Source organism: Opisthocomus hoazin, chromosome 21, assembly GCF_030867145.1.
Source record: "Opisthocomus hoazin isolate bOpiHoa1 chromosome 21, bOpiHoa1.hap1, whole genome shotgun sequence".
Lineage (NCBI taxonomy): Eukaryota > Metazoa > Chordata > Aves > Opisthocomiformes > Opisthocomidae > Opisthocomus > Opisthocomus hoazin.
Genome location: NC_134434.1, coordinates 4882916 through 4896451, shown reverse-complemented (window position 1 = coordinate 4896451; position 13536 = coordinate 4882916). Strand labels below are relative to the sequence as shown.

At 46.0% G+C, this 13536-nt stretch overlaps 1 protein-coding gene across 1 annotated transcript in view; it reads left to right on the top strand.

The window, feature by feature from the left end:
• SHISA6 (shisa family member 6) overlaps positions 1-13536 on the top strand; it is a 258361-nt gene that overhangs the window by 54024 nt on the left and 190801 nt on the right. Inside the window, exon 3 of the mRNA XM_009936214.2 lies at positions 6395-6490. Coding sequence (XP_009934516.2) covers positions 6395-6490 — 96 coding nt within the window. The remainder of the gene's footprint in view (positions 1-6394; positions 6491-13536) is intronic.

Genomic DNA, 13536 nt, shown 5'->3' with positions numbered 1-13536 from the left:
TGTAAGTGCACTCTGAAAGCTGATAAGGCAGAAGTCACACTGAAATAAATCAAAAGGAAGAATAAGGATCTCCTAATTTGCAAGTTGGAACAATCCTCTGCTTCTGTTTTGAACCCAGAGTTCCCCCTTGGCTTGGGAGTGATCCTGGCCTGAGTTTTTACCGTGTTTCTTGATGCACTGGGCAGTCAGATGTGCGAGAGTCACGTGCTTGCTGGAGCCCTCACCAGCTGGGCAAGCCGGCCCCAGTGACACAGGCTGCTGGGCTCGTGGCGGGCAAGGCTGGGCTCTGCTCAGGCGAGGTGCCCGTTCTCTTTCAGAAACGTCTCAAAAGCCTTGGGGAGCTGTAGGGATCATGGAGACCTTGACCTAGAAGACCATTCCTTCTCTGCCTTGGACAGTTAGCCAGGCAAGGAGATGGACAAGGCCATTCCCTTAATCCGTTTAGCCCAGGCTGTGGCCTCTGGGGGCTGACTTAAGCAGGGTCTCTGTGGCCAGCAGTCACATGTGATGGAGAACAAGAGGGGTGAAGCAGGGAAGGATGTGACAAAGGTTTAGCATGAGGAAAAGGGAGATATAGAAAGAAGAGGAAGTTATTTTGAAAGAGGGTGAAATTATGGGTAGATTGTCACATTATGAGGAAAGGGGAGAGGAACTCAGCTCTGCTTAGCCCACCAGTGTGATTTAAGCTAAGGAATATCTAGAGGGCATAAAGAACTCGATTATTCCCTGCACTGATTTGGACTACAGCTTGTCCATGTCTGACTGTGCAATTCTGACAGCTCACTCTTAAGTACCACTGAACTCTTTCCAGTTGCTTTTTTTTTTTTTTTTTTTGTATAGTTGCATCTTCAGGATAGACAGTGATCCCAGAACTATGGTATTAAACCACAAAACCACACTGCCATGGCCCTTGATGTGCCTTTATAATGACAAGCCTGAGAGGTGCCAGCTGGCTTTCATTTGCTTGGGGTTTTTTAAGAAAGAAAATGGTAATGTTTCAGTGGCATCCCTTGAGTGCCCTTTCTTATCGTGCTAATCTCTGTTAATCTGCACCCCATGCTGTGGTGATCCACTAAAATGCCTGACCTGCCTACAAACACTTCCCTCAGTGGTGTAGCCCCCAGCCATGTCTAATACCCACCAATTTCTGCGATAGACTTTCCTCAAATCGAGATGGTTTGTGTGCTTGCTGGCTGCCTCGTGCTGCTCTGGCCCCAAGAATTCCTCTTTTGGGGTCTGGAGCTGTGCCTCCCCGTGCATTCAGAGAAGGTTGGATCTGAGTGACAGGATGGACAAAGTGATGCAGAGCAGACTGCCGTGTGCTCAGCAAACACCTTAGAGCCGTTTTGGCACCTCATACCCTTTGTCTTGGTCTGTTGATATATGTAAAATAGCTCCAAAAGAATCAATGAGCAGCATCAGAGACAGGTAGGCAGTGGGGTTCCCCCCTACCCAAAGGGGTTTTTTTCCACTGAGATCTGTCTGAGAGTAATGTTTGTGCTGAGGAGTTTGGATGTGAGGAATCCTCTCTGGGTGTAGGTTTTTTTCCAAGGAAATTCGTGACAAGGAGGAGGTCAGAATTCCGGAGTGGATCATGCAAAAGGCTGTCCACAACAGTCCCTGTCTGCCCTGCTCAGGGTGATGTAAGCTGTACTCAGTAATAACATTTCCGAGAGGCGGATAGCAGCATTTTAGTTCAGCTCTAATAATTCTGTTAAATCAGAGCTGGGGTTGTAATTGCTGTTTGTGACTGAGTTTGTTCCATATGTGTGTTATGCAGGATGCCATTGTAATGAAATGTTCCCTCTTTGAGCTGTATGCCCTAAAGAATATGCCTTTGTTGTGTGGCAGGCAAAAACAATCATCTGCTCCTTGCCTCTGCTGTGCCTTATAACCAAAGGAAAGGAAAAAAAAAAGTCACGTTTCGCCTTGTTTCAATTTCATTTGGAAATTTTAAGTTGTGTAGGTGTTAGTCTTCATTTGCTTTAGTAGCACACAGCCTTGCTGGAGTCCTGCTCATTGCTTTTAATGAAAAAGCCTGCGAGCCTGTGTGTGTCTGAGGGTTTACATGCGTTAGAGCACACAGATATGAGTGTAAGTGAGAACAGGGAGTGAGAGAGCAGGAAAAGCCTCTGCCAGGGAGTCAGACGTGGTGCTCTGAAGCAGCATTTTAAATTTTATTCTAACTGTGAGAAATAGACCTTAGAGATGCAAAATCTCTAGAGAAATACTTTATTAAAAGATAGCGTGTTCCATGCCATCAGATCAGGTAGGTGGGTGGTTGCTTTGCTTTGGAAGTAGTGCCGTGTTGTGAGACTCCTTCGTAATCAAATCTGGCTTCTGTACAGCGCTTTTCATTCAGAGACCGCCCCGTGCTTCGCAGGCAGAGTAGCTCCCTTTACAAACCGGGACGCCGAGGCACATGGAGGGGACGCAGCCGCGCGGCTGGCCTGCTCTGCGGCCGGTCGAGTGATGGCGATGGCTGCGATCTTAACGCAGCTACCAGCACGCCCCAGCGAGATTCAACGCGTGCTAGCTGGGTAGGACACCTGGGTGTGGAAAACTGTCAGACAGAGACTAATTCCACCCAAAGCGGGAGCTGTAAAAGAGGGAAAGTGCAGTCTGGAGCCCAAGGACATGAGTATGCTGGGCTGTGCTGCCTCGCCTTGATCGCGACGCTGATCTGCTGCTCTTGCTCCATCTGACTTCTTTTAGGTCTCAGGTGCTGCCTCTGGGTCCGGGGTTTCGGCTCCCTGATGGCTGCAGCCCGTGGAACATCTTGTGTGTTCCCCCAGGGAAATACAACACCGAAAGGCAGCTTTGCTCTGGTGTGGTCTCTCGTGGGGAAGCAGGGAGAGCGAAGTGAGTAACGCCTGTAGACAGCAGGTACAAGATAGCCAGCAAACTGTCCCCACCTCATTTGCACAGCAGATTTAGCTCAGAGATTTCTGTTTTATTGTGTGTTTGGGGTTCTGCAGCAGCTCCGTGCCTCCACCCTGGCCCCACAGGGCAGCCCCACAAGGGGGAACGTGCCAGGCTGGTGCAGCCAGGAAGGGCTCAGAGGAACCTCGTAGGGCTTCAAAGAGAGTCCCTTTCTGTCTGAAATGGCAGGGTTTGTTCGTTTGGGTGTTGATTGGCAATAAAAATCCCAAAAGTCTGAAATGAAATTAAAATCAGTCCATTTACACTTATTTTTCAAGGAATTAGGCCATTTTTAGTTGTCTCACTGTAGGGCAGAGGGAAACACCCAGCTTCAGCCTACTAAAATGGAACACCTGGAATAAGTTCCAGGGGCTCCTTCTTAGCCCATGAGACAGGCATCTCCATCAGCAGCTCAGCTCAGCTCAGCTCAGCTCATGGCTGAACCCCTCTTGGCAGGGCAAATCCCTCTCCACTAACCACGGAAGGACTCCCAGCAGCGAGGTGGGAGCACGCAGGTGGAGGTTGGAAGGAAAACAGCCCCAGTGGAGAATGAAACAGGGGTGTGTTCTGGTCCTGGCATAGCCCATCTGTGCTTCCACTGCTCTGCAGCCTAGTCTACTTACTCTTGAGCTTCTTTAGCTCTGCTGTGGCTACCAGGCATGTAGATTTTGGTAAGGTGCAAGGAAGCATTCACTTCCAATGTGAAACTTCTCAGTCAAGAAGTGATGATGAAACAGTCTGTTTGAATAACAGCTCCTGAGCTTGGCCCACCAGCAGTCCCCAAGGCGCTTCTAGAAGTAAAAGCCAGGTACCAGCGTTTTTACACTGCAAGGCCAAGAGAAACGATCACAAGTGAGCAGGAATAAAAAAACGTATAAAACAAATGTAGCATCCTATAATGTATCTGTAAAAAGGGAAAACTCGTGCTGCTTGAAGTCTAAAAATTAAAGTTTCTCATGGGAAAACATAACTCCTGCTCAAATGCTAATGGATCGTTATCACAGGAATGTTTTAGTTTAACTACTATGTACTATAAGAAGGAGCAGAGCAGGGTTCAGAGAGCAAATGGCTGATGAACGTTCTTCAATCTGCCAGTAAATGTTTGCTTTTTTTTTTTAATATACTCCCCCTTCTTGATCTCTGTCTTAAAGAGAATCTCCAAAGGGACATATAAAAGACAGCTGATTTCAGCTGGAGGTAATAGCACGTATTTGTGTGTTTCTTTTATCCTTGTTTAAAATAGTAAATTTATGGCACTGGTAGAGCGCCAGTCACCAGAGGTACCTGGCCCTGAGAGCATAGAAATTGATGGTATATGAGCAAAAATTGGCTTTACAGGAAAGAAAAAATGACACACATTTTAGAAAAGTGATAGAGAGAAAGAAAGGCAATTGGGCATTGCAGCCACAAACTGTCTCTGCAGCCTTCTCAAGATAAAACCAAACATCTCATGAAGCAAGAATAGCTTTGAGGGACTCAGAGGCAAAGGTCTGACACCCTTTTCCAGGAACACAGCAGCCAGAGCCTGCAAGAGCAAGGTAGCAAGAAGGGAGAAAGAGCACGTGATCTTTCCTGGGGAAGAAGAAAATCCTTCTTGCTTTCTTCTGGAAACTCTCTTCCCAGCCAATTTATAGGTGGGATGCCTCCACGTTTGAAGGTTTTTGCTACCATTTTGCACTGCTGTAACAGTAAGAAGAAAACTGGCTTGTTGCTAACACTCCCACACCTGCAGAAACACTTTATGTGTGTTTTGAGAAGTTTACAGGGAGCACTTGACTGACCTTTACCAGAAAAAAACAAGTGAGGGAAGCGAGTGGGATGCTTTTTCCATTAGATAGGAATAAACTTTTGTCAGAAGTCTCAGCATCTTCGACTTGCCATACGTGATTCTCCTCTGAGGCTCTTCAACATGTTCATGTGATGGCAAAGTCTGTGCCAGGCTCTCCTGGCCAGACAGCTGCTGGTGTCCTCCCGAATGGGCGGTGGGGTTTGGAGCCTGCTCAGATCCGTTGCAGGGTGCAACAGGGGGACCTTCTGGGACAGTTACACCTTAGAGGAGGGTGCTTACCCTCAGCCCACTTGTATGCAAGGTGGACTGTGATGACAGAGTAACGGCCTGCAAAATCAGTAGTAGCTGCCGGGATAACGGGGTGAGAATGACTGGCTGAAAATGAAAGAGGAAAACTTTGCAAACTGATGAGATTTCAAAGTTTCTGTTCTTATTAGTTTTCACAGTGTTTCCAGAGAGCCTGAAATTCTGTGAGAACAAACAGCATTTGGTCTTAGTGTTTGAAAAACAGTAAAGGGCTGTAGCATCTGTCAGAGGCAGTGTAAGCCAGCCAGAACATGGCCCCAGGCTGCATTTCCACCTGGATCCCTCATGCCTGTTTGGGCCTCCCCATAGCGTCCTGACTCAGCTCTCCTGCTCGAGTGCCGTGCGCTGGACCATCTGCCGTGCTGGCCTTCCAGCCACCATGGCTCAGAAGAACGGCGCTGCATCGCGGGCTTGTGCAGGAAGGCGTGGAGAAGATGGAGGCTTAACAGGGAGGGAGCTGCATTGCTGGCCCCTGAGGCTGCCTTACTTCCCTCCCCCCACACCTACTTTATCTTTGCCTCTTTCTAAAATAAAAGGAACAGAAAAATTAACAACATGAAAAAGGGAGGAGATGATAAAGAGTATCTGAAAAATTATCTATGTCCTCATTTCAGAGCTTTGCACGGTAACAGGGAGGCAGAAGGCCTTTTTCGTTATTAATATACTAACATATTAAAAAGCTGGGTGTCTCCTGAACCTACTCTGTTGTCGTGGACTGAGAAAGCTCCTGGGAAGCATTCTGCAGAAGGCTATTGCACTTGAGAAACTGTACAGGGATGGCATTCAAGGATCGAAGCTAAAAGACAAAGTTTGCTACGATACTGTTAATGGGGACTTGGGTCCAGCCTGGACAAGAGTGATAGCTGCACCTTTGCTTTTGTGCTGAGACAAACTCTCTACCAACAAGACGTGAACACTGTCAGGAGTCTGGTTGGAATTGGGAAGAATCAAAGCCACACCTCTTCTGATTTCCTTTAGCTCCTTAGTCTTGAAGGTTTGAGTGAGACCTGTTCCTAGTGGGTGCTGCTCCTAGCAAACCTGAATCCGAGCCAGTGATGACCGAATTTCCTGGAGACTGCGGTGTTTGATTTGGCACCTTCATGGTTCCCCTATCAGAATCTGTTCATTCCTTGTCACTTATCAAAAGATGCAGTTGTTCTGCTTTGTAAATCTTTGCCAATAAAGCAATAATACTTTGATGCTGCTGTAGCTGTTGTGTTCTGCTATGCTCTCTGCTTGCCATTAATGATGTAACCATGTGGTGGGGCCTTGATCCTCATATATGAGGGTGACAATGGGGCTGTATAACATATATGTTTCTATATATATGCACATTCACAGTGAATAAAAATTTCTTTGTTTTCTTTTCCTTGGCAGGTCACTATGGAAAGGATATTTATCGAAGTGGAGGGCCAGATCTCCATAATTTCATCTCCTCCGGGTTTGTCACATTAGGAAGAGGACACACGAAGGGTACAGTGGAAACAATTTTTTGCTAAATAAAAAGATTGTTTTAAATAAAAAAGCTATAACTCAGAAGCTGGGTTCTAAGTGCTATGAGATAACAGTATTGGACTGCAGTAAGTAGATTTAGTGTAGCAAACATTGCTGCAGGTAAAATACTGTGCTCCTGGCAGAACCTTTTAAATCCTAGCAAGGGAGATGGTGGGAGAGCGTCGAGTCGGACAGCCAGACTCCAGACTCCGCTCTGACTTTGCAGTTCAACAATTTATACTGCTTTTTGTTTTCCTGGGTGCATGGTTGCAAACCACCTTTGTGCTGCTGTATTTATAAAGGGAAGGGGAAGGAGTGTGTTGCTGTCCAAGGGCAGGCAGTTCACGCTTCAAGAGGGCGTGTCTAGATTTCTTTTGTTTGACTTCTGGCCTTTTTTTTGGGGGTATTATGAATATTTTATAAAATTATTTATTTTTAGGTCCTAAAACGTATATTTTATGTGTTCATATAATCTGTGATATAATGTACAAACATGAAAACACAAAAATATAGATATACTGCTCTGTGTATGTTCTGTGTATATGTACTGTATATAAAATATATGTGGAGAGACAGTTGTAGTTATATTAGATAAGCAACCGTATATCCCAGGAGTTGTGGTGACACAAAAGCTGACTCAAAGTAGCTGGTCACCAGAACCCCAGATGAATGTTCCTTTTATGACATTGTTGCATATTCGGTGAGTTTTTATAGTGTACAGTGAGACTGTGTTTGGAGCATCTTTCTGTTCACACCCACACCCTGACCGAGTCACGCTGGTGCACTGGCAGTGGGTTGCTACACTGGGAGTGCAAGCATGTGCCGTGCCAGTATGCGTCTGGTTTTGTGTCCTGCTGACTTCTGAGACTGTTGTACATTTATATAGACACAATGTATGTGGAGATGCCTATATAGACACGATGTACTGTATGTGGAGATGTGTCCATGTGCTCGCCTGGTTGAATGCACCTGTGTTGTTTCTGTGGATGAACACGACTCACAAATTATTAAAAGACCTTTATTTTTTCGTACATTTCCTGCACTTTTTCAAATCCTCCACAAGTGTCATCCAAAGCAGTGTTGGTCCTGTAGAACTGTCAGAGAAGAAACAAATATATGTATATTGTCTGTGTATGTCTGTGTGTGCTTAAATAAAGTTTACTGAGGCTGAGGCAGCACCCGTGGGACTTGTAATACAATACCCTGCAATTCCAGCCTGGCACTGCACCGGTGGAAGGAAAGCAGAGAAAACCACCATGAACCTTCAGGTGGGCTGGGAACTGAAATGGTTCAAGGAAGGACTTGGATGACATTTCACACAAGGTGTCCCTTTCCTCTCCCCATCCAAAAGGAGTTTTACAGTCATGTCATATCACATCAGACCTGACAGTATATTTAGGGTGAGATGGCAAGTGTACCCCAGTGGAGGCGTGATCTGTGGAGCGGTGTGTCCTGATAGCCTTCATCAAGCACATGGCAGAGCCATAAAACCTGCCTCTGTCTCAGACATCTGAATTATCTTCAAGCCATTTTCTGTACAATATACTTTCCCCAGTTCCTTCCCAGATAAGGATAAAACCTGCTTTCCTTCTTTAACTGAAAAGTCTCAGGGGCTCTATTCTTCTGTAAATGGGCCAGTGGATTTCACACCTCTTCCACTGGCTTTGCTGGAAGCCCCACAGAACACATTTCCTATCCCTGCGAAGGTGGGAGAATGGGCAATGCGAGCCCAGACTGTTCATACACCCCCTCTTCCAACAGACATCAGATAGGGTGGTGCTTTCCAAAGTCAATAAAAGGCCTTTATTACTTGAAGCAATTCAACTGTATCTTGGCTGTTTATGGACATAAAAGGATGGATTTGCCTTTGAATTTACTTTTCAGCTATCTGTAAGCTGACATTTTATTTGAACAGTACCGTAACGTTAGCTTGTAACTTCTTAATGGTAAATTCACACGCCCACTCATGACTGGGGCAAGTGATTACCATCTCCACACATTCTGCAGGCAAACTGCCTTGTTTGCTTGTGCAAATGTGTAGATTTGTCTTTGTCTGCTACATGATTTGATTGCCTATTTGTGCTGTGAAAGCAGAGACTTTCAATGTAACAAATAATTTAGGGGCCCTATTGTTAGGATTGTGCCCTGTATCACTGGATTATTTCTGGAAATATTACACAATAGATTTCCTGTCTTCAGTCTGAACTGGCAATCCAGCTGTATGTGTAGACAGGAGAGATGAGTGCTCCAGCAAGGGTTATAGTCCCAAGCTTTAGCTGAGCAGCTTCACGCTCAGATGTTGTCCTGTTTCAGTTCCAGTGCCTGTGTTAAAATCTCCACCTCAACTACCATTAGCCAAATAATCTCTCCCTGCCTTGTTGTTACACCACCATGAAGAGGGTTCTGATTTTAGACTGAACAAAGCCAATGAAGTTTATCTCAATATTTCTTTGCACTGGGAGACACATTTTTGGTGTTTTCTCAACTGTCTTCTCTGCTGTGGCAGAACTCCAAGTGCTGAGTAATATTTAAGAGCTAATCTATTTTGGGCAGAAGACAAAGATGTGAGACGTGCCAAACTACCATGGATACCAAATCAGCATATTCACATGTCTGACATCCACCAGCTCCTGCGAGATTGTGATTTATGATTCTTATGTGACACGCCATTGGGCAATGCATCACTGCCTGGCATTTAAGTCTATAAAATCACTACACAGTGCGTTCTTCAAAGCATGGTAAAAGACTTCACTGTCAGTCTGTCATGGCGATCTAGGAATGAATCCTAGAGTCTTTAGGCCATAGAAAGTCTCCATGGTGAGACATACGAGAGGGCTAATCTCATCTAACCTTAGGTATCTAGAAGTTAGGCATTTTGTTCTGAGGTAGTAGTCTTCAGTTCTGTGTAGAGACACCTGGGAGACACTGGCACCTCTAAATGAACGTTCACTGGATGGGCTCTGGGCACCTCTTACCGGCCTCTAGCAAGAGGGTGGCTGTGGGGGGCTTGGTCTTTTAGCCATCAGAGGAAGGCACATGAATCCCACCTGCACTTGTGTAGGAGTAGCTAGTGTTGCTCCAGTTGTGGTGGCAGTTGCTATGAGAGCTCAGTGCTCCGGTGAAACAAATAGGAGCACTGAAGACAGGAGCTACTGCACTCCTCTGTGCACTATCCTAATTTTAAAAAAAAAGCTTCTTCAACCTATTCTCTCTCCGAGCATCTTGCTACTCTCAGATGACCCAGGCTGAGACTACCCTAATGTGGACCATACTCACTATCCTGCCAGGGCTCTGCAGAGCTCTGCTCAGTCATACAAGCGGGTGTAGCAACCTACACAGCTGCAACACAACACAGTGCAAGCACCCACGTGGATGTTCAACCACGGTGAGTGAACGAGTCTTGAAGGGTGGCAAATTCAGATTAACTACTCCAGGTCATGATTGTTGAGTTTTCGGGTAAAAATGTGATTTTTATTTTATTTTTTTGCTACAAGCCTCAGACATTGAAAATAGTTCCTGAATGGAATTGGGCTCCATGTTTCATTGGTCTGTGACAGCAGTAGAAATTCTGTAGAGCAGGTGATAAGCTCACTTCATCACTGAACAACTGCTTTGTCTGCCTGGTAACTCTGCAACAGTATTAAAAATAGTGAGTTTTTTGCTGGAAAAGCATATTTTCCCAGTTGAGCTGAGTGCTAGGGGTCAGGGAACAGTAAGGCAGGAGGAATATGGGATTTTAGACTCCTCTCCTGCAGGGTCGTCTTGTAGGGAAAACCAGGACTTTTTGTAAGATCCGCTGGTTCCTTATAAGTTTATGCCAGAACCTTGAGAAGGTGCAGAGTTAAGGCTGCCACTTGAAAAGTACGTGTGGAAAACTCAGGAACAGTCACGTGTCGTCACAGCCTGCCCAGTAACACTTTCAGAAATGAAACCTCTCACTTTTGATTCAAGGCTGCAAATCTTTACTGTTCCTGGAGTTACTGGGAGATATGCCCTGAGTTAGGGCATCTGCAGGGGTCTCTTTTCTTCAAGGATCCCACTAAGATTTGCACCTATGATGTTTTCCAGCAGTGCCACTGGCAGGAAAAAGAAAATGAACCATGTCTCCAAGTCTGGCTGTTGAAGCCTGGCTGTGTTGCTGCTGGCATCTCTTTGGAGCTGCACCAGCGTCCTGCAGTGTGGGCAATGTGGAAACAGTGTTGGTGTAGGAAGCCAGCCTGGTGCTTGAGCAATAAAAGCTACCCACAGTCACCTTTTATCTTGTGATATTTGGTGCAGATATGGCAAGATTTACAGCCTGAACATGGGATTTGCCTGCCTGGGCCTTTGTTCTCACTGTTCTGCAGCATCATTGTATGTCATGCATCTGTAAAGTGGCTCAGGGCACTCTTTTGATGATACAGCCCTTGATGTGAGGTATAGCTATCCAGCCTGAGGTGGTTTTGGTTGAGCACATGTGCCTGGTGTGTGGGAACACGGGATATGTCCTTCAGCAGGACCTTGCACCCGACTAGACATCATACTCCTCAGATATAACTTCACCCTTTGACATCTCCTGGTAACTATACCACTCCCTGGTACCTGAAATGATGCACAGCGTCAACATGCAGGCAGAGGAGGAAGGGAGATCCGCTGTTGCTGACTTCTTGCTTTTTCACAGTTGACAATATCTCCCTCAAATCAGCTTTTTTTGTGCATATTCAAAAGGAGCAAATTGTTCTTGATCTAGTCGCACCTTAGAAAATAGTCACCTTTCTCTCCCAGGCATGTGCATAAGTTGTTCTGAGGACAGGCAGACCATACATCCCATGGTGCCAGAGCAAGGGAAGATGGCTAGCATATGAGTTCCAGTTTTGGAAACTGCAGCGGTTTGTGAGAGTGAGAGGGGACAAGGCAGTGGTCAGGATGGGAGGGAGAGCTGGCAGGCTTGAGGTAGCAGCTGAGTCTCCTGGCTCCACTTGCTTGTTTGTCGGTGGGCTCTGACAAGCTGAGGGGCCTCCCTCATCACTGACCTGGCACCTTGTGCTGCCCGTCCATGGCCAGACCTTCCCCTCGTTGGATAGTGTCCTGCATTCTCCTGGAGATTCAGACCACTCCGGGGAATGGACCGTGCTCTCACCGTCACCCTGTGGGCCACTACTGGGAGCTGGAGGGCCTGATGTCAATAGGGTCACTCAGGCTTATTGCAAGACAAGTTTCAAGAGTAAAGCAACAGCTTGCTTTATCTGACAGTTTAACATTTGTGTTTGTTTATACGAGAACGTCCTACAAAGGCAAACATGAGAGAGGACAAATGCAGCTCTAGAGCGTACTTAGCAACCAGTATCTCCCTGAGCTGCTTCAGTCTCTCAGCCAACTGAGGTGGGTGGCAGCTCCACTTTCTCATCTTTTTCTCCCCTGGGAGCTCCAGAGCTTTCCCAGCACCATATCTCTGCTGCTCCCACTGGAAGGTGATGCCTTCCCTCTGTACGGAGAGAGGAAGCACAGAGTAAACGACTCATGACTAAGTCTATGTTTGCCCAAGACAGCATTGCCAAGTTCATGTTTGTGCGACTTGGGGAAAAGCTTGTCGATGATGATCGGGCTGTGGGACATCCCGTGTCAATATGAGGATCCTTCCTGAAACATCTTGATCTACCCATCCGTACTGCACATCGTTCCTACTTTCATTGGTTTTTCTGCCAGCTGAAGAATATCTGTGACAGGCTCTGTATTTTATAAATGACAGATCTGTATGCAAACTAATCTTCATGCAGACACCTCAGTGGATTTATAATATTCAGCATGCTGCAAGCTCTGCATACAGACTAAACGTGATACAGTGTGGTAAAATGGGAGCAGGTATTCATACTGGCTGACACCACTTGCTCCTCTTGTGCACACATTGTACGCGCTCCCCTTTTATGCACACCACTAGTTCTTTTGGAGACCTGAACCGAGCTCATTTTACAAGCATCAGCTCAGGAACCGGCAGTTTTACTGGTCCTTTGGCATGTAAATGTGATTCAGAGATGAATGGGAGGAAAAAGATATATTAATTTAACAATCATTAGCAGTTTGAGGATTCTGATTACTCTCTCCAGCACTGCCCTGGTTCCCTGCTGTCACGGCTGGTTCCCTGTCACTTGGCTGGCAGCCTGGTGTTCCAGTTTCTTTCCCAAAGTGCTGGTTCATACCCTTAATTTGTTATTTTGGGGTCTTGGATTACATCTGTCGCAACCAGCATCGGCCCAATGCAGCTACAAAACATGCAGTGAATCATCTCCAAGATGGGATTTACTGCTTCCCCCCCATAATTAGTAATCACTGCTTGCAGTAGACTCATTAATACAGGGACAGAGAGAAGTTTAAGGGTCATTTTTTTCATACCTGTATCTGTAACATGCCATGAATAGATTATGCAAAAAATGAGGGTTAGGTGTGTTGAGTCTTTTTTCTCATTAAACACTTGTTAGACGTTTCACATCAATGGAGAGATGTCAAGGCAGAGCCCGCTGCATCCCAATGAATCATTTTATGTTCATCCTGGATAATATCTAATGATTTTGATGGTGTCTTGCAGTGTGTGTGCTAAAGATCACTTGCATTCTGATTCCAGATTAATTTCAGCTATTGCATATTCTGACACTTAATTGTATTGACTTGAACATAAGATCATTGGGATGAGGAAACTGCTTCACGGCTTTGCAGAAAGATTCCATTACGCAATAGGGCATTTCAATCCTCTCTGAATTATTTAATCGACTTCAGACGCAACCGTTCATTTCTCAGCAGAGTTCGGACAGCTTTTTTTTTTTATAGCCCTGTGAATAGCTGGGTGGGAGGAGAGCAGGAGGTCGTGGAAACCATACTGATGCCTGGAGCAGTTGTGCAGCGTGCCACTGCTGTAGGCAAGGAATGGGGTGAACATGAGCAAAACCACATCAGTCCCAGGGTCACCTTCTGCAAAGTCCGTTGGAATAACTAAGGCGATGGGTTCATGCCTTTCTGTCTGCAGACAAAATGGCCACAAACCTGGCTGAAAG